The 21,243-nt window shown below is 38.9% G+C and overlaps 1 protein-coding gene and 1 non-coding gene across 2 annotated transcripts in view; one reads left to right on the top strand and one right to left on the bottom strand.

Annotated features, from left to right (window-relative positions):
* The window catches only part of BARD1 (BRCA1 associated RING domain 1), a 46,328-nt gene extending 26,454 nt beyond the window's left edge, over positions 1–19,874 (top strand). Inside the window, exons 7-11 of the mRNA XM_040561750.1 lie at positions 4,384–4,492; positions 5,959–6,094; positions 7,048–7,140; positions 17,587–17,684; positions 18,367–19,874. Of these exons, the coding sequence (XP_040417684.1) occupies positions 4,384–4,492; positions 5,959–6,094; positions 7,048–7,140; positions 17,587–17,684; positions 18,367–18,696 (766 nt within the window). The 3' untranslated portion in view covers positions 18,697–19,874. The remainder of the gene's footprint in view (positions 1–4,383; positions 4,493–5,958; positions 6,095–7,047; positions 7,141–17,586; positions 17,685–18,366) is intronic.
* Positions 7,412–7,494, bottom strand: TRNAL-CAG. Its single transcript has one exon. It is a non-coding gene; the product is annotated as a tRNA-Leu (tRNA).
* Positions 19,875–21,243: the final 1,369 nt, after the last annotated feature.

The raw sequence follows: 21,243 nt of genomic DNA, 5'->3' as shown, positions 1-21,243 counted from the left end.
TTAACGTATAAAGTGTGAGAAGGAATTATATCATATGGAGCAGCTGCATATCTTTTGGACAAAGAGAAAGCAGGTGAGAGGTACGTTTCTTTCCAGAAAGCTATCCTCGGTTTTCAGTATTCCTTGGCAAAATAACTTTTTGGAAATCTATAAGGTTTAGTAGTTGTGGCACTTCATTTACCATTTGAAGTTTTCACTGACTGGAAAAGACATGAACTGCAAATGAAAAATATTATATGGACCAGTGGACCTATTAATTGTCCCGCTGGTCTAGTTAATTTTTGTAAGTTAATCTCCTACATATAGCTAATTTATATTTTTATAGCTTTTTTCATGTGCTCACTCTCTCAACTTCTGTCTTTTTTCCTTGCTTCACAGCAAGCCAAGTGATTTGAAAAATTAGATCTGTGCATTTGCAATTTCACAGTACTTCCTAAATGCTTTCACTCAAATGGGCTATCTTGCCAGTTCTTCATGCACAATAAGTTTAGCATTAGTAAAAATTGTTGTTGCCCTATTTTTTAAGATGTTAGTTGTCTTTGAATAGTTGAATCTGATTCTCAATAAGCCTGTGGGAGTGCTTAGGGATAGACTGCAGTCCCCAATTATGAATGGCAGAGAAGTAAAAGCTATTAAAACCTGAGAGTAATTCCAGGAGGCGTTGGACCCATGACACACAACTTTGCTTTTTCTTAGCCAAGACAGTGCAGGGACTTCACTGGCTACGTGCAAGATTGGAGCCTCCTGCTGAGAGCAGGTTAATTGGAAAACTTAGCCGTGTTTGGGTATGTAAGATGGTCTTTCTGGCTACATGACTTCATTTTTCCTTTTGTCAGAATCAAAAAGTTTTGCTAACTTACACACTCAGATGTGAATGCCGACATGAGAGACCAAAATTGGTCAGATTTCCCCCTGGGGATTGTTGTTTTTGGGGCTGTGCTGGCACCTGGCTCCAGGACTTCCTTTCAGTACTGAGCTCTCCTCTGGGGCTGGGGTAAACCTTGGGCTTTGCTCAGCTGTGGAACAGCAAATAATATTTGGTGTCAAAGCGTAGCAGCTAAAAACTCGTGATTACGAAGTATTACGTAGCGATTGCTTGCTTGTGTCAGAAGCTGTGTGAGTCTGGGGCTTCTAAGGAACTGAGAGGGGTGTCTCCCTGTTTATCTTTTTTTCTCTGGTCACTTGTTTCCTGAAAGCTTCCTGAAACATTTAGAAGGTAACTTAAATTTCTTTTTGACTACAGCAATTCAGCTCTGTGGACTTACCAGCGAAGACTTCAGCAGTGTTGCACCATGAACCGAATCCCATTTTTAAAGCTTCTTGTAGAAAGTTCTTTGATCTGTCAGTCCTTAAGATATCACCTGTCATCTCATCTAAGTCATTCTCAGCAGCTGATATTGAGTTGCTCTTCATTGGGCTCCTCTTTGTTCTCAGCACAGATATCCCACTCTTTGATGCGAATTTGTACTAGCCCTAAGAGCCCTCTGCTGACTATTCACTACCTTGATGAGTGACTAATAAGAGAATGTTTGCATCAAAGGATACATCCAACCCTTGAATGTTTAAATCAACTTACAGAAAGCCCACTTACGCTCTGGTAGAAAGAAGTATGCCTTGGAGACCTTGTATTCTGGCATAAGCACCAGAGATGTTTATTTCTGTCTTATGGAAACAGTTGTCCCTCTTCCCTCAGAGGGTGGAACTTGTCCTGCTCAGTGGCCACATGGACTGGACCGATTCTCAACAAACCCAGACCTATATTAGGAAGAGATAAGCAGTTACTGGTATTTCTAGAAAAAAAATGCTGTTTGCGTGACAGAATGGACCTAACGTGTTTGCCACTCACTTTTATTTCACAAATTGGATCATTTTTTTTTTTAATCCTGAGCAAGGTGGAGGATTTCTCTCATTCTTCAGTTTTGTTGAATAAAGACAGATTTGAGCACATCTTTTTTGCCAAACCTGCTCATAGGTTTAAGAACCAACATATGTTCCTAACACATTAAAAAGGGTTCCTTAGGTAACTACGTCAATAATTGTACCAGCTGAACAGAGACTTGTCTTCTTTCTGATTATGATCACTTCTTGGGTGGTTAGTGGGTGCCGAAGTAAAAAGAACAATTTTTTTGTCCTCTTTGAACAGGAGGCATAGATTAAAACAATACCATACTCAAAATCTGTTGTCTGGATGTGTTCCTCATATTAGTTTTATTTTGTAAAAGAACTTCTCACCCTTCAGCTCTTCTTTCTTCACTTTCTTTAAGGTCAGCAAGCTGCTTTAATACAGATACTCACAACACTTAAGCCCATCACTTGGGCTGTTGTGCATTTTTTTTTCAGATCTGATCTCACAGGCCTGTCATGGTTTGTTTTAACCGTGTGACCTTAACATCCTATGACTAGCCGGTAGTTCTTTGCTGCATACTGACAGGATAGCATTCTGCAATGCTCTGGTAAGAAGAGATTAAAATGTTCTGAAACATGGGAAGAGAGAGATGAAGAAACAGTTAAGTGAATAGAGGGAGAGTAGCTTGGGCTCCTGGTTGTGCAGCTTAATTGGCAAAACATATTTGTTGAATATAAACGTGTATATTTAATTGCATTGGCCTAAAGGTAAACATTCATGAAGTGTTTTTTCAGTGGTTAAGGATCTTACTGTAACTTTACGGGGGGGGACACCCCCAAATCTCTCCAACTAACATGCCGTGATTTCTTTTCCCTCCCACTTTTTTCCCAGTGAAAGGTCAGTCATCTAGCCTAAAGTTGACTTTGGTGTACGTGCCACTGTTGTTCCTCTGGAAGCATTGTTCAGAGGAGCTGTCCTACAGCAGTTTGAGTGGAATGTGATCCTTATTTAAAGAAAAGGCAAAAGCTATCCTGATGATACATGGCAAAGCAGGAACAGCATGACAATATTTAATGGGCTACAACTCCCAGGCCTGGGCTGAGCTTTAACCAATTATCTTTTAGTCTGCAGAATTTGTATTAGGCTAGCTCTTTGCTCATTATTAACACCAGAGAGCTCAACTTTGGCAATGATGTGAAAGGAGAAATTGTAAAATACCAGGATCTTCTGTGTGGGATTTCTGTGGATTGTAGCGTTCCCAAGAGCTTCCGTTAGCAAGCTGTGCTCGGTCAGGAGCACAGAAAGAAGCTGAGGTCAGACACAGGTCTTAGCTGTGCACTGGCCAAAGCCCCCCTGCTGAGTCAGGGTGAAGACTTAATGATCTGAGCTTCTGTTGGGACTGGCTTGGGTTATGGCCTTACGTGGAATTCCCTGTAAACCCTCCTGGATTCTCACTCTGCACAGGAACACATGGCTCGCTAAGAGACAGCACTTCAAAGGTGCAGCAGTTTTCTGACCTCTTTAAATGTTTCATCGTTTGATGATGAAGCTTGCCAGGTTTCCAGTACCGAGCCAGGGCTTTGTTCTTGTGACAAGCTTCCCCGTCATAATGAGCTCTTCTTGTGCCTTTTAAGAGCCAAAGCTACATGAGGTGGGGAGAAGAGGATCAGCTGGAATAGGCATTATTCCTGCAAAGGGCAAAGCAAGCAGAATATCTCCAAGAAGTGCTGGCAGAGGATTATTTGTTAACAACAGTTACACCAGTTTCAAGCTTTCCTCTGCTTGCTGCTGTCCTGCAGCTGCAGCGTCGTGTGAGGAGGAGATGGAAGCCATGCCTGTGCTCGGTGTTGTGTTTATAGCAAATCATGGCTGTCTGAGTGATGGTGAAAGAATGTGGAAGGAGAGGGGTCTTGAAGCATATCTAATAACCGAGATGCCACACAGGATGGATAGTTTTCAACAAAATTACCAAGCCAAGTCAAATTTGAATGAATTGGCTGTAATGTGTTCTGTGGACCAGCATGCTAAGGAAAATAAGGTGCTTACTCAAATTCTGGAAGTAGGAGGGAGTTCCAGCTCCCGAGAAGAATGCAGATAGCTTTTCCCATAAGAGTGTAACTGCATCAAGCTCCAGTGTTTAGCACAGTAGGAAAGAATCTTCTGATATTTCTTTGATGGCAAAGGAGTAAGCCAAAAACGCATTTTCTTCATTCTGTGATGCCAATGAGAAGATTAAAGCTGAAATTTCTGGGTCTCGTGGATGATAACAATGCATCTCCAAAGAGTGTAACAAGGACTGTGGTTTATTTAACATAGTGCTCTGAACGTCCCTTATTCCTCAGCTGAATGCAGCAGCTTGTAATTCAGTATCCATCTGTCTTGGATGTAATTCTTATTTGAAGCTTTGTGTTTTTTTAGCTGAAATTACATATTAATAAGAAAGTGGTGGTGGGGAAGCTACCCAGCTAATGTGCCCAGTTAGTTAAGAATCAAGTCACATTTTATTTACTTAAACCCATCTGTGCTTGTTTTGCTAGTAATATATTTGGTCTGCGGCCTGTGGACTATGCAGACAGTGAAAAGATGAAGTCTGTGCTAATGTTACCAGTGAAGAATGAATCATTTTCACTTAGCCAGCCCTCTGAGGTAAGTGTTTGGCGTGGTGGGGTTTTTTACTTTAAAAAAAAAAAAAAAAAGCATAAGTTTATGCTGTAAGTGATGAAGGCTTGGTCCTGGGTAGATTATTTAAGTCCTTGCCTTTACAGGGGGATTTAAAATAGGTTGGGGACCTTGGGTAGTATTTCTAGGCTGCATGCAGGATACTTACAAGCTATGGTATTTGGCATTATAGTAGCTTTATCTGGGAAAATGAAAGATATTTCTTGCAGTGGGGATTCATTGTAGAAGAATAAATACTGTTACTCCTGAACTATTGTTGATTGAACTTTGCTGTTGTTGGTGTTTTTCTGCATATTTAAATTTGCTCTATTTGCCAAACTGCCTGAAAGCAGTGGTAGTCCTTGCTCCAGGTGCTTTTCTTGCATCGTTCCAATATTGTCACTTGTCCAGCAATGAAGATATCAGCTCAATAGCTGAAAACAGCTTTGGGGGTATCATTTTTGTTTTTCTTTTCTTTTTTAATTTTGCCAAAGACTTCTATGGATTTGTGACCAAAATCAAGTTGTCCAGACTTATCATTATGAAATGCTTTGTGCTCCTTAATGAAAGCTGATTAAACTGAGCTGGCTGACACAAGCAGTCCTAATCTGTTTCAGGGTGTACAGCCTGCTATGATCCCACCCCATTGAGGTAGTAAAATGTCTGTTGGCCAAAAGAAAACTGTTGCAGCTCAATCAACAAAAGTATGACTGTTGATCTAAGCTGTAGCAAATGTAAGATAACACAGCTCTACTGTCACAAGCTAAACAGATTTTCCATTGGCTTTTGGATGAGTGTGTGCCCAGTGGAAGGTTACCACCAGCTCATATGGAGGACTTGATCCAAAACCTGAGGCTTTAGGGTACCTGGGTCTCAAAGGTATATGCTGTGGGATCTGGGAGTATATATCGAGACCCAGGAGCTGAAGTATCACACCCTTATCAGCATAAAACTTAATCAGTCATCATCTGTTGCTTTGAATTAATCCAAATTAAACATTCATTATTTCCAGAGCAACGTATTAGGGACTTCTCAGTAAAAGAAAATGCAGATGTTAATTTTACAGGTAACTCACACTTTGCTACAAGAAGGAGATTTTACTACTTTATTGGGAAATTTTTCTCCTCCTCCAACACTGCAGTCAGCAGGGCTGTTTACATAATGTTCAACCAGCTAAATGTGCACACAGCAGTCTTTTTAAAAAACAAAAACAACAAAAAAGGCTGATGCACAAGCTGGTTTTGGTAACTTCTATAAACTAAATAAAGCACCTCTAATGTCAAGCTTTTTTCTCTGGAACCGTTTTTTTTATAGAAATTTAATTATGGACCCTGTCCACTAAGCTTGCCATGAATTGTTTTTCAAAATGCTTACTCTTATAAAGCTGCCAAGCAAGTTAGTTACTTTATTTGTTCCCAAACTCTCAGCTTATGTAGGATTCTCTCTTCATGCAGTCACAGAGCCCTAGCCAGCCAAGAGATGGACCTCTTGGCATACTGGGGAGCAGTCTTAGTTCAGAGCAGCAGAAACTGCTGAACAAGCTAGTGACAGTCCTGAAGGCTCGAAGGTGTACCGAATTTAACAGCACAGGTACGTAGTTATGCTGAAATGTCTCTGTCCAAATGTGATAAATGGTTACAGTTCTGCACTTCATGCATGGATACTGGCTGCAACAATTCTTTTTATCATTATTAAATAACTGCAGTTACAGCAATAGTCGAATAATGGTGTGGTGTGTTCCATATAAACACGTTAAGCATTTGTGGTTCCTGGGGCAGGAGACTTCTTGGGGAGCCACAGTCTGACAAGATACTGCCTGTTATTTAAAATCCCTAAGTCTTGCTCAGAGACCTCTTCTCTTTACACGTTTTAGCAACTTTAAGTTCTCTGCTCATACGAGACATCGTGAAAGCTTTTTATCTGCTAGAAGCCTTATGTAAATGGTGCCTTTTGACAGTGTATCACTGACAGTTGACAACTTTCTGCTTATGTGCTACCTTCCTTCAGGTTTTGGTGTTCTTTATTAAGATGATGGAGCTGAATTACTGGGTTCAATTTTTTCTTTTTTGGGGTATTAATCCTTCCTATTAAGTTTTCTTTGGAGCGATGCTTCTGTTTGTGAAGGAAATGCTAAGGTAATTTTTCCCCTGCATCCCTTCACACCCTGAATACTGCTCCAGAGTTGCGTTGAGTTCTGTTAGCTTTGTGTTAAAGCAGTGAGATACCACAGTAAGATCCTTGTCAGTCAGATAATTTTAAAAGGATTGATGAAAATACCCCATAAACCTGAGTCTCCTTTGAAGATTTAAGTGTTAGCTTAGAGCCATAAAAATGTGACTTCCCTTTTGCACAGCAGGAACATGTTGAAACCCACAAAATCTCTAATAGCACTTCTACGTATTGTAGCTTAGTCTCAAAAATCAAAACCACTCTTCCCAGTACAAATAAATTCTAGCTTATTCTTAAATAGTAATTAATTGCTTTTCAGGCATGGTTCTGATTTTTATGTGCTTTTATTTCTCCTGATGTAATCTTTTTCCTAGTAACTCATCTTGTTATCCCCGATGTTCCAATGCCAAGCACCGTCAAATGTTTGATGGCTGTTCTGACTGGATGTTGGGTCCTCAAGTTTGAATGTAAGTATTAAGTATATGGAATTCCTTCTTTTAAAAAAAGGAATGGTGGATGGACTTGTAAATAAAATTCTTTTTCAACAGCTTCCTTAATAGCACTGAATTCCACACAGAGATAACATTATGCTGACACATAACAGATTCACGGGATGGTTGAGGTTGGAAGGGACCCCTAGAGGTCATCTGGTCCAACGCCCTGCTCAAGCAGGGAGGGACCCCTGCAAGCAGCTTGCCCAGGCCTGTGTCCCAGTGGGTTTTGAAAAGAACAGTTCCTTGTCAGAAGTGGGATTCGAACCCACGCCTCCAGAGGAGACTGCGACCTGAACGCAGCGCCTTAGACCGCTCGGCCATCCTGACGGTGCTCATCCATGCTAGCCTAACAAAAAGTGTGAGGTTTTAGGGTTTTAAGCTCCTGAATGAGGAGATTTTTGTTAAATTCAATTACTCCTTCCTTGGTAAGTGTGTGCATTGCAGTACAGTATACACTGAGTTGGTCAAAGCAGCAGTGGGGAATGAACTTGTTCAGTGCTACCTAAAGGGTGATTTTGAAGATCCTGGAGAAATACGCTGAAAGAGGAGGGAAGGAATCTAATTCCTGTATTTCTTACGAGCAGCTTCCATTGAAATTGATAGGAAATTTTTGCTTGCTTCAAATATATGATCAAAGCCTGTAGGAAGGTAAGATTTTGCCTATTTATATAGAAGCTGAGATCTTTTGAGTGTTAGAATTTATAACCAAAGGTATGCAGTCAGCTGATTTCAGCCCCTCTTTGTACTTTCTACGTTGGTTGAAAAAATTACCAGGCTCCATGCAACTGCAGGTAGGAACTACGAGGTATAGGTGTCTTGCTCATTCATCTAACAGCACACACAAATCACATCACTTTTTTTTTGTTTCTGTACATACGAGCTATGCAGACGAATGCTCTTCCACTACGACAGTAACCTCCAAGGAAAGATGTTTTGCATAGTATCCCCTTAGCATGCAAGTAGTTGTCTTTGTGTTGTCTGTCATGTAATCCATCATTAGTTTTTATAGAGCGTGTGCTTTGCTATATGGCTGTGCTGTGGAGTTAGACCTTGAGTTCTGGTTTTTATAATTTCTAATGTACTTGTTAGTGTCTGCTTTCAGTGGAGTTGTAAAAGCCATCTTCTTCCCCTTGACCTTCGTGGCTAAGTCCTTTTAGCTAATAACCACACTACAAATGAGTTAATTATCCATGGAAAACTCATAGACAAATTTCATTCCAGTTTTTTACTGTGTGACTAAACAGAGTGTGAGGATTCTTTAACGGTCTGAATTTTCCACATTCACTAATGTTTTCGAAAGCACTGCTTAATGCTTCAAAAGGTGCAGAGTAGCCTTTCAAATAAGGCACATCATCAGACTCTGACATTGGACACTTTTTACAGTGTTCATTTGGCTTCCTGATATATTTCTTGCATGATTTTTAAAGGGTCTGCTGAATCTGTGTACTCACAGATGTTTTCTGCAATGCCCACAGTAGCTCCTGTTTGTAGCCTTAAGTACTCGCAAAAGGAAAACAGTGTTGTTTTTTTACTGTGACTTTTGCAAATAGCAGTAACTTCTTGAATATCTAACACAGAGAAATACTGTTTATGCTTAAGCAGATGGGTTTAATAGCCTCCAGATGCTTTGCTGATAGCAAAGGGGTGATAGTTTCCTGCTTGAAGGTGGGAATGCAGCAGGAAACTCAAAGGCCTAGAGGCGATTTTTGGGTTGGGTAACTGGAAGGGGTGTGGTCAGGTGATCTGGAACAATATCCTGTTTAAGACTGAAAAACTTTTGTGTGGTGAATCACTTTGACAGGTTGTTGGCTTCACTTGGTTAGGGAGGTCTGCATACCTTCACCGTATGCATCAGGGTTGTTTTCCTTTACTTCAGTTTATCTTCTTGCTAGTCAGTTGCTTGGAAAACTAATGTTGCTGGTAAAGGTATGTAGCTTTCTTCAGCTCAGTAGTAGGGAGATTAAATTAGTGAGACCTGAGTTTAAATCTTTGTGGAAGAACTTTATTTTTAGAAGTGTGATTAAAAAAAATAGTTTAGAGTGGGGGTTATTCAGGGAATATTTTCATATTTTTTGTTTGCAGCTGAATTTTATTTTGTGGTGTTAGAGTACTGATTAGTACAATCCCGACTGCTAATGCTCCCAGCTTAGTAAGCAACATACTACTTAAAAGCGAGTGATTCTCCTCCCTAGTGGGAAGTGTTAGTAATAACTCATGGGGTCTGATGCAGCTAAGTGCCTATAATTAACAGCACTACTCCATCTGTTCCCACCAGTCTGTTATTAGTCTTCTTCAGAGTCATTACAAGTTAAAGATTGTTATAACAAATAATGGGACTCCTGCTGATGGAACATTTGTCTAAGGAAAGGAGGTCTTTGCTTTTCTTCTTCATAACTTTCTCTCTTTATTTATCATGGCTTTTTGACTTCTGTTTGGATAACTCTCCTTACAAGTGATGCAAATAAACTTCCAAAAGTGTATGTGTACTCTGGCTTACTTCTTTCATAGCCACTGCAAATAAATTGGAGGTGTTGCTTATATTTCGGTGTTCCAAACTGCACACTTAAAGTAAATTCTAAATTTGTGTTCAAAAATGACATTGAATTATTTGAAAAACAAAGTTCAGTGTAGCCCTTAATGAAATGCTGACTATCATGACAGTGAGTGAGGTTTTTTTTACCAGAAGGTAAGCTGTTTAACTGTTATTTCTAAAGTTAGGTTTATAGCCTGCACATTATTATTCCGCTTTTTAAAAAACGTTGCATGCTTGCAAAAAAAAAAAAAGTATATTTCTTATGTTAACTCTTTCATTATAGCAAAAAGCAGTCTTCTTCATTTGCTTGAATCTGTCTGTGTAATTCTATGGTGCTTCTGTTTACACGTCTATACACATATAGAACATCCTCTAGCATCACTGGGAAATAATACGGAATTTTCCACCAGAGTTTGAGCAAAGCATAAGGCCTCTAAGAATTAGAGAGGCAGGATTTAAAATACATATATCTTGAGTTTGAGGCTTCCCTTTTGTCTTCAGGTGGAAGTTTTAAGATGAAAGGATGCCATTGCTATGCAATTTTAGAAGAAAAATTCCTCCTTACGAGTTGCAGTTTGATATTTTCCATACATAATACACTGTCAGCAATATATCCGCTTTCAGAACAGCACAGAATTCAATTCAGGCACTGTTGTCACTGTGCTCCTTGCCCTTGGCCATATTTTTCACTGGTTTCATTATTTTATTGCCCTCATTATTTCTGGGACTGTAATAGGGCACGAAGTAGCATATCATTATCCCTCTGCAAGTAGCCTGAGACAAAGATTCAAGTATTATTTTATTTCCCCTGTGCTTTTTGTAGATCATAGAACAAGGTAATTAAAGCAGCAGAAATCTTTAATAGCTTTTCAGCTGTTCTATTTTTCTTAAGCTCTGATTGTTATCTGTTAAAGCAGGGAATGAAAAACTGTCTCGGTAATAACACTCACTGAAACAAACTTGTGTCAGTCTTTGCAGCAAATTCTTTGAGAATTCAAAATATCTGCTGACTCCTTCATCTGTTTTACTTACCTGGAACAGCGTCAATGATTCAGCTCTGATCACTTACAAGAATGCAAAAAATCCTGTGTTTCCTGTAAGGGCTTGGAACAACTGGGAGTTGGCTGGAGGAGCCAGGGGACTGCATGACTGACATTTCAAGCAAAAGCATCTTCCTGAATTTCTTGGAGCGTCCTTGTTTATGCTGTTAGACAAGGGAAGTGCAAAGCCTGTTTGAGCTCTTAGGCTCAGCTATCTTTTTTCCACACGTAAATATCTTTTAGATAAAGATGTTATCTAAGACAAAGCTCTTTCTCCTTAAAGCAACCTAAAATTTTTGACCCCTGGAGTTTCCTGCTCGTTCTGTAGTTGGAGACTCATTTCAGCTGCAGGTGTAGAAAGATCTAATGTGCATATGTGTGTTCTTGTGTTGGGTGTGCAGCAGCAAGGGATGTTTCATGTCAGTAGGGTCTAAACTTCTACACTCCTACAGTGGATGGCACCTCTTGGCAGGTAGGGAAGCAGTTTTGTGTCAGTCTGCACAAATTTGGACTGTGCAGCTGCTGGGATTCCCAGAGGAGAAAATGGGGGTGCGAATGTCTGGAATGCAGTGTTTGCCTTTGTCTGCATGGCTGGGGTGTAGACTAGTTTGAAATAAGGTCTAGAGAAAAAAGAATCTGTTTCCAGTGCCCCCTCAGTTCTGTTCTGTGTCATCCAGAAGTTCAGTTCTTAATTAGCAAGTCCTTTCATTCTAATTCACTTTTGAAGAAAACTTTATATCAAGGAGGCCCCTTGTGAGGAAAGGAATTGGGGGAGTGTTAGCTTATTGATTTAAGAGCATGTGACAAGATTCAGAGTGAGGATGAGCACTGCCAACGAAACTTAACCTAACCTCTGCACTTCAGCTACCTCCATTTAACTTTGTTCAGTCTAGAAAACAGCTGTGGGAAATGGTGGTTTCTTAAAGAAGATGGGACATTTGTGGGGTTTTTGTTTTCCAAATGAAGAGATGATTTATATATTACGTGCTCCTGGCTTCTGGGAATCAATGTTTAAGGACTTGCTAAGCATCTGCTCCATCATCTTTAATAAATATCATCTGGATTAACTTGTTAACTCCCGTTCTTAAGGAAGTTCATCTTAGTCTCTGCAGCATCTTGTGGCATTTCCATCTTTAGGAAAAATGGACTGTTTCACAAAGTGAAATCTCTACCCTGCTTCTGAAAATCTGCAGTTCTAAAGTTACTTTATAGGTTGATAAGAGAAGATACAAAAATTCTTTCCCATGCTTTGGCAGAGAGCAGTAATGTTCTTGAGGAAAGCAAATTGAAGATAGCTGTGCGAAATTCCTCTAAGACTTTGTCTCAGTCCAGTTTTCTTCCTTTCCTAGTAAAATAATCTCATGAAGCTTTACTCAATCTGCATACAAGTCTTAAAACCCAGTGCAGAGTGAGCTGAGAAAATTTCAGTTGCGGTTTCTACCAGATCTTGGATGTGTTGTATTTTATCTTTGTTGCTCTCACATCTTTCTAAATTGCTTTTAGGTGTTCTGAAAGATTTTTGTGGCTAACCCCTGCTCTTTGCTTTATTAATGCAAATCCAGCAAAACTCCACTGAGGCTAATTGAGTTACTGAGAGCTACCCGTGGGCATCTGTGGGTGATTATAACATGTTCTTGGCATCCAGTTTGTCTTGTACTTCACCCTGTTTAAATTGTTCTTGCTGATGCAGTTAGTTTCATTATAAACCTGTAAGACTTGCATGAACAAGGATTATAGGGCTCTGATCTTAAATTTTGCAAATAATGTTTTCTTTATTTCCAGTACTAGTAGCTACAGTCGTATCAAAGGTCAATTAATGACGCCATTAGAGTGGACTCCCTTTTAACCTGTTTGATCCTTACATACTGGAAGGTGAGGAGGTTGGGGCAGATGTTCAGTGAAGTAATAAGGATCAGTATAAGTAGTGATGCTTTACTGTTCTTGCTAATGAGGGGGGAAAAAAAAGGCAGCAGTATTCTTGCTAAATGTGGTGGCATCAAGCTAAAATGCAGTTGTATTAAACTAAAACCTTCTTTTTTCAATATTTTCTAGAGACCTTTAATGCAGGCTCTTTTTGCTAGACTTGGGTGCAACTGATCTTATTTATATCTACAAATTGCAAGTGTGAAATTAGCTACTTAAGAGGCTCTTAACTTCAAACATTCCATATTTCTAGCAAAGAACCTTACGTGACCCTTCTGCATATGTGACCTTGCCTCCCAGCATCATCTTCTGTCAGGCAGGCAGCAAGCTTTATCAGTGAGTGCTTGCACACTTGTGATGGGCGTCACAAACCAGCTCTGATCCACATGAAATGGAAGAAAGCCACTTGTTTCGGGAGCTCAGAACTGATCCAACTACTGTGATTAAACTAGAGGGCCATTAAAGCACAGTTGCAGTAATCACCCTCTTCTCTTTAGGGAAGAGAACATGCTAAATGAATAAACTCCATCACTCTCAAACCTGGTGAGTTCAGAGCTCTTATTGGCAGTAGTATCAAGGAATAAACAGAATTGTTGAGATTCTGACTAAAAAAGTGATCTCATTCTGTCTTGTAACAAACTGGATTCTTAGCCAGGTTTGCCTGGAAAGAATGCCCAGACTGTGAATTTGGGAAAGAAAATAATGCAACTCTGGTCTCTAGCCCCTCCTAAAATTGTGGATGTCATCTCAAAAGTAAGCTTTCTTTCCCCTCTGTTTTTAGAAAGCTTCTTTAAGGAAGTTCTTGTCCTTCCAAGACTTAGAATCCTGTTCTGATTATTTTACATAAGTAAATAAGATATCCATGTCAATTTTAGAAGGGAGGTGGCATATTGATGGTGTCCTAATTGCTTTTCTAATTAGGATAATAGCAATTCTTTTTCAGTTTATTCCTTTGACTTAGCTTCCAGTGTCTTAGCATCAAGTTCTCACTGGTGGTTCTCTAATACAGTGCCGAGACAAATGAATCTGTAACTTCAGGTGTTCTGGGAATCAATTTAACATGACTACTGTTTGAAGTCAAAGGGTGTTGCGCCTATAACTTAAATAGGAGTACTCTGAGGTCAACAGAGCTTCTGGAAATGTCCCTGTAAAAGCAGTAGTGTTATGCCTTTGAGTACAGTATGGCGTTTTATTTCCTTTTATGTGTCCTCTTAATCAGGATGACATTCACCCTGATGGAGAGACTATTAAAAGGGAACTGTCATGTTATCCAGCCACTCATACGCATTAGCAGCTTTAAAATTAATAAGATCTACTTAGGAAAAAGACCTGGGCTTTATTGAGTCAACTCAGCTTAGAAGTTGTCATAGAAGATAAAGTCCCTAGCTGTATTAAAAAAAAAAAAAAATTAAACAATTAAAAGGCCTACAATGTGCTCTAATCTATTTGTATTCATACTCTTAACTGTGAAATTGAGGCTTTCCAGCACAAGGTTGTCTTGTGGTGGTCATACCACACCTTAGAAGAAAGATAGAGCTTGCACATGCCTGCTGCTTCCAACAGACACCATACCACACCTGAAGGTAATGATGCTGTCTTTGAGAACCTCACTGAGATCCACTTGGAGTCACTGCATCTGCAAATGGTAGTGCAAAAGTAGTAAGCTAGAAAAAAGTGACTTGACACTAAGTTTTGTGCGCGGAGGGAGAAAAATGAAACAAATGGAGAAGGGGTATATAAGAATATAGACAAATGTGCAATGAAACACATTGTGAAGATAGAAACACAACTTTAGCACTGTCTTTTTGTCTCAAATATGAGACAGATGGATATTTCACTTTTTTGCTGATTTCTTTTCTTTAAATATTATGGTATGTGAATCATTGAACACTTGAATACAAAATCTCTTTCTAGTATGCAGGGGTTGCTGAAGGGAGATGACCAAAGTAGGATCAAGTCAGTCTGAACAAAGTCTGCAGTTAAAGGACGTAGTGGTCTCTACTACTTAATTATTTTTACTTCCTACTTCTTGTTAGGAAACCTTTCCCCATGGACAGATGTTCCTTAATTGCTCACCTTAGGGTTGTAAGCACCTTTCTCTAGAATCAGATGATAACTATATCAATTTTCTGGATGTATACCCTGACCATAGTTCTGATACAACATGCAATTTGTCTTGTTTTCTTATTCTTAAAAAAGCTCTCCTTCCACTGTTATCTCGTGTGGATTTGTGTCTGTCCAAACGATATTCTTACTACAGATTAACAGTGCTGTTGACAATAAGAAGATTGTATGTTGAAACCTGAAGCATCACATCTCCTGAGCTTGAGGATTTTGCAAAGCCTCTTTGCTACCTGCACGCAGGCAAAATATTAGATAACTTCTTGAAATGTCCCTGAGCACAATGCTTCACAAAAAAGCATTTGTTCTTATTTGTCAAGTGTGGCAAGACCCATGAGTCAGAGCAAGTTCTGCTTCTACATCTTGCAGGAAAAAATATGTTCTGGAGTCAAAAATGCACTGTTTTTCCATCAGTAGGAAACATATGGAGAGTTTGTTGTTCCACAAAGGAGTGTAGGCCTAATAGTGTTGCCTCTTAACATACTAATGTGTTTTTTCTAAAAAAAAAAAAAAAAAAAAAAAAAAGGGCAATACACCTAGGTGCTAGGAATGTATGTTCAGGGTTTTTTACTCTGTCTGGAATACGTAACTTCTGTGCCACCAATCTGTTCAGACACATATCTCTTCTTATTCTAGCCTGCTAAGAAAAGTTAATGAGGACACTGATGATGCAAATATTGGCTAGACAAGTGGTGTGTTTGCATATTTCTAGTTTTTCAAGGAAACAAATATTTGTGATTCTTATGGATACAGTGAAGGACAACATATCTAGTTGAGTCTTGCTGTCTTGGCAGATTTTCGTTACAAGTAACAAGGAACTTTAGGGCCTACAAATTACTTGGAGAAACTGGCTTGAAATGGATGGACATATGTATGCAAAACAGACTTGGTCTGTTTTCTGTGAAAATAGACGTTCCACTAATGTTACAGTCACTTCCATGGTTTGTTTTTATTTTTAAGGAAAGTAGCAGTACGAAACAACATCATAGTCTTCTGTATTCGTTCAACCTTTTATTACTTCCATATCAAATTTGCTCCATTTACAGATGCTGGCACTGGATGCTCAATTTGTGATGTACTCATCATATAAAAACTTCAGCTCTGTAGTGAATATTCTTGAAATTGAGCTTTTGATGGTAGATTGAAATGACTCATGTTCTTAATGAGTGGACAGTTCTGCTTTAAGTCTAGCTGAGATGACTTTTTACTTTACTGTGAGTGATGCCCATTAACATCTGCATTTTCTTGAAATGAAAGAATAGCTTTATGAGTTTGAGGCAAATTGAGAGAGGAAATCCTGTTGAGTAGTGCTGATCAAATAAAATATTGGTATAGTCTTCAGATTTTTCTTGAGTTAGGAATACTTCAAAAACAGTTTATCACTATGCATTGTTCTTGCCAATAATATATATGTTACTCTTCCAGAAAATACGTTACTAGCTTCCTCTTCTAATGAGTTCATAGTAATGTTCCTTGAAGAAAGGAACAAAATAGGAAACAAAGGGGAAAAAGTACAAACGATTAACCTTATACTTGTGCATGGAGGAAAATATATATGTATAGTCATAGTGTCCAGCCAGTTGTGGTTTTCTATATAGGTTTATCTTTTCTTTCATCTAAGTAAATTGGAGGACTTCTAGTAACTAAAGCATGAATTCCTATTACATTTTGTGAGCTTGTATAAACTGGTGGTAAATCACTGCTGGTTAGCGTTCAAGATCTCTCTAGGTTAAGATTAAATATTGGTACTTATTGCCATGGTATTCAAGTACCTTTATCAGTGATGTTTCGCTTGGGCTTTCTTCCTTTCTAGGATCAACACCCCTGTTTTACTTATGTTTTTGTTCAGCTGGTTGTATTATTTTAGATATTGTGGTTCTCATATTTGCACAGCAGAAATAAGTTGCCTAAACAAGAAACACTGTGGGAGGAGTGAGGTACTACTAGAAAAGCTGCAACCTTAACAACACCTTAATCCTCACGGAATGGTTTGCAAAGTTTCTTTCTCGGGTAATTTTTATTAATGAATACATTGTATTTGCAGGCAAAATGTTTCATCCTTGAATCGGTGACCACAGAAATTCCTCTTTCCAAAGTCAGGTCAGGTAGTACGTTCCACTAATGTTAGCAGTACATTAGCATCAGCACATTCTGGATTGGAAAAAATAACTAGCCTTAAAACAAGGTAAAACCACATTGACTCTAAAAGACAATCTCATTAGGCAGCAGTGGTAACAAAAATGAATGCCACTGTTAAAACCCCAGCCTAAATCTCCAGTTTCTGCTGATCTTGAAGACTTTGAGATCCCATCTGATTTATCTGAGGCCATAGCTGCTCAAGAAACAGCTTTGTACTTGCTTTGTAATTGCTCTTTATCAGGCAATTGCTTCCATTTCATAACTGCGGAGTTGGTTCTACATGCTGGCTTTAAGCTTCTAAATGATTAGCAATTTGACATCTGACATTAAGTGGCTGACCTTTAGTAGTGGTTAAGAGGAACCGCTAATAATTCCTTGTGTTTACAGCACTGATTTTAGTGTGATACTGCTTCTCTCCATCTGACCTACATCTTTACAACCACTATTGTAAATTCTTTTCCAGTTTAAAATGAAATCACTAACGTGTACAGGATGGGATGCTATTATGGATGGAGCATTTTGCATTACGAGTAATCCTTTTATCTTAGTGCAAATTTTTAGTCCCTGAAATGAAATGTCGAACCTCTGTTAAAACATGGAACCTCTGTCTAAAAATAATGGTGAGAGTTAAAACTAATGGTTTCCTTATTGTGGTTTCTGTAGGGGTACGAGCCTGTCTGCAAAGTACAGTCCGAGAACAAGAAGAGAAGTATGAAATCCAAGGTGGCCCACAAAGAAGCCGGCTCAACAGAGAACAGCTGGTGGGTTTTATTGCTTGAGACAGATTGTCTGAATGACCTCTGGTTCACACATTTTTGCCCTTTGCCACATGGGCAGGTGCAATAGATGTAAAATTTTAATGTGGCCTTGTACAGAAATTTGATGATGTGTAAGGTGATTGAAAGAACTGCGAACATCCATAAAGCAGTCATTTTTCTCGATTAGTGGGTATGTTGCCATAACCTTGTCAGAGGGAACAGTTTATGGAAGAAGCTGCATGGGACAGGAAGTAATGCTGCTTTGGACCTTTCTGCTCAGCTTTAGAACATAGCTGAAATGATCTGAAAGTTGAAAGAGGAAAAAAAATGTTTGAATTGCACCGTGTTTCTATATGGGAACTCTTTATATTTAATTTCTGGATTACCCTGGAGGAGTTCATTAAGTGTTTGTAATAGTAGCTGTGAATAGCCATAGCTCATAGTTGAAGACCCTGTTGTGCTGGAAAATAATCAAACATAAACAAGAATTCACTGTGTAAGCAAACTTTGCTCAATTGTATACTTATACTGAGGACTTTATGTGTTAAGTTACTGTTGTAGCTTCTCCTGTTGATTATTTTCAGTTGTACTTTTTGTTGGCACTGATCATTCAGTTTTGCTTTTTTCCTGTGTGCTCAGTTGGGTGGTCCTGTGTTTATACTTTCTCTTTTTTTCCTTCCCTTAGCTGCCGAAGTTGTTTGATGGATGCTACTTCTATTTTCTGGGATCTTTCAGTAGTCACCAGAAGAGTGATCTTGTGGAGTTGGTCAAAGCAGCAGGAGGCCAAATTCTGGTTAGGCAGCCAAAACCAGACAGTGATGTGACGCAGATGATCAACACGGTGGCATACCATGCAGAATCGACTTCTGACCAGCGATTTTGTACTCAGTATGTCATCTATGATGTGTCTTCTAAATTCAAGCCAGAGAAAATTCGTCAGGGCAAAGTCTGGATGGCCCCCTCCAGCTGGATTATAGACTGTGTAATGTCATTTCAGCTGTTGCCTGTAAAGTGAACATCCCTGTCTCAAGAGTAAGATTTAAAAAAAAAAAAAAAAAGTGAAAATAAAAAAGTGTTGACTCTTGAGCAGTTGGGAAACTCTGATAAATACTGGCCTGAAGCTATGATTTATGTTTTGCACTTGGAATACAGGAGAGCTTTGACCATGTAAATGAGTTGCTAAGTTCACTGTGATGTGCTAGAATAAATGACCTTACAATGGAGGAGGGAGGTAAAGATGCTGCATTGAAAAATGTGCCTTGGATTATTTAGTAAGCTTTATTTTTGCATTTAACTTCAGTGTAGTAGTCAATGATATTTTGTAACTAAGATTTTGGAAAATGAAACCTTTTGCATTCTTGACGTAAATCAGACCTTCATGGGTGATAGAACATAACCCCATTTCTTTTGTGTTTAATGTCCTTTGACAAGGATCTACTACTGTATGTGTCAAGATTTCCCAGCCAGGCCAGAATGTGTATTTTAAAAGCTTCTTTTTCATTTGAACATAGTCATTTGCCTGTATAGACACCTCTTCTCTCAAATAGGGAACATCAAGTGTCATAACTTATTACAACTGAATGTTGTAGGAAATTCTTGGCATAGGGTAAGCCTTGTGGAAATTAAAGTAGAACTAATGGCCTGAATTCGTTTGAACAGAAACATTTTTGAAAATGCATCTTTAAATATTTTAATCTAAAATTCTTTATTTGTAGCAAGAGTAATGCTTTATTTGCTTCCATCTATCTTCGTGCCTGTAAATGTGTAATTTGAATTCAACACTATTTTCTGGAGGATTTTAAGAGTCAGAATGCTTAGTAAATTATAAACAAAAATATTCCTGTAAGTATAGATTGCTATCATGGTTACATGAAAAAATTAATGATCACGAAACAATTATGCCTTGCTTTGCACAATTGTACTTAAACTTGGCTGCATTGGAGCAGTACCTGATTCTTGTGTATTTGTTACAGTTTTTAATTCTTTCCTCAAATTGATCATAAGTTATTGTTGATCTTGCTGTCTCAGTCTGTGCTCTTATCTCACGTAATGCCTTACATCCCGTGTGTTCCTTTAGTTTGTGAATTCATAACTTAAAGATTGTGTCTTACCATGATATACAATGGAAATGATGGTTGTGGGATAAATTGAGGTTTGGGTTTTTATTGCTTGTAATAAAACTTACCGTGTCAGTCACTTCGGAGTGTCTTATTGCATGAGCTGAGCTGCAGAATAAGTACATAGTGTGTCTGTATCTCAACAGGTAAATGGGAATGGAAGTACTTCTCTGTGCACCTGATAAGCTGTTAAGATGGCCTATCCCATCTGCATGAGTAGCTCTGTAGCGTAAGAGTTTTGTGTAACCATCATGCTTGGAGATCCCATGCCCATTTTAAATGTCCTCTGTAGAACTGTTAGAAATAGACACTTCACAGATAATAGGTGTACTTTTCAATAGCAGCTACTAGAACCCAGTAGCTGGAGTGTCTTGATCTATCACTTATGCTAGACTGAATCATTGCTCTTCACTAAATGCAGTTCTCGAGTACTTGCGGGTCTGGGTGAGCAAGCAGAAATGTAAGGCTCATTAATAAATGGAGTAACAGGTAGGATGAATGTGTTTGGGGTTTTTGCGCACATAAACACTGGAAGCAAATAAGGCACTGAGTCAATACCGTGTGGACTTGGTCATTTATTTTAACAATTGTAGCACATTTTAACTTGATGCTTCATAGCACATCAATATACCTAATGGGGTATTCTTTGTAAAAGTAGCAGTGAGTCTCTGCAAAATTCGTAAACATGGAGCTTTTTTGCTCTCTGCCAGGAAGGAGTTTTGGCCTATCAGGCATCCCTTTCTATGATCCTACCTAAAGGCAGAGCAGATTTACAAATTTTGAGCTATTGTTCCCTGGAAGCTGAGAAGAAGCTGTTAGAAAATTGCCATTTAAAAAAAAAAAAAAGTCACTTGTGATTTTGCAGCCATTTAATTTGACTCCTTTGAATCAAGTCACATTCCCAAGCACAGTTACTATCAAATCATGTTAAGAATCCCTCCTTTTCTTGCTGAGGAGCAAGTCTTATCCCTCTAATTGAAGTATGCTTGAGATTAGCTCTGGCCACTCTCCTTCAGGGATTTGGAGATGGAACCTGGACAACTTAGGTACGCTTAAAGAGCCCGACAGAACTGGAATAAGTAGACTTCGATGCCAGAATTGAAGTGGTTGTCAAACGCTACTGAAGCAATGGGTAAGTATTTAAAAAAACAACCAAACAGAAAAAATAAAGTTCAGTGATGCAGACCCTGATTAATTCAGTGCTGCTAATCATAAACAGAGGTATAGCACTTGATTAAAGCAGGTCTAAAAAAATAAAAGGTCTTATAAGGATAAATCAAGTTCCTCAAACCAACGGATGGATTTTGGCTCACAAAAACAAGGTTATAAAATCATGAGTCATGTGGCAAAGGGTGGGGAGGGATCATTTTTCTCTGTTTTCAAGTGGCGTGTTGAGGGAGGCTAGTAGGAGGCAGGCTCAAAATAGAAGAGGTATTTCATGGCCC

Source organism: Cygnus olor, chromosome 6 (genome assembly GCF_009769625.2).
Source record: "Cygnus olor isolate bCygOlo1 chromosome 6, bCygOlo1.pri.v2, whole genome shotgun sequence".
Taxonomy (NCBI): domain Eukaryota; kingdom Metazoa; phylum Chordata; class Aves; order Anseriformes; family Anatidae; genus Cygnus; species Cygnus olor.
The sequence above is the reverse complement of the archived record's forward strand: the minus strand, read 5'-3'. Positions and strand labels throughout refer to the sequence as shown.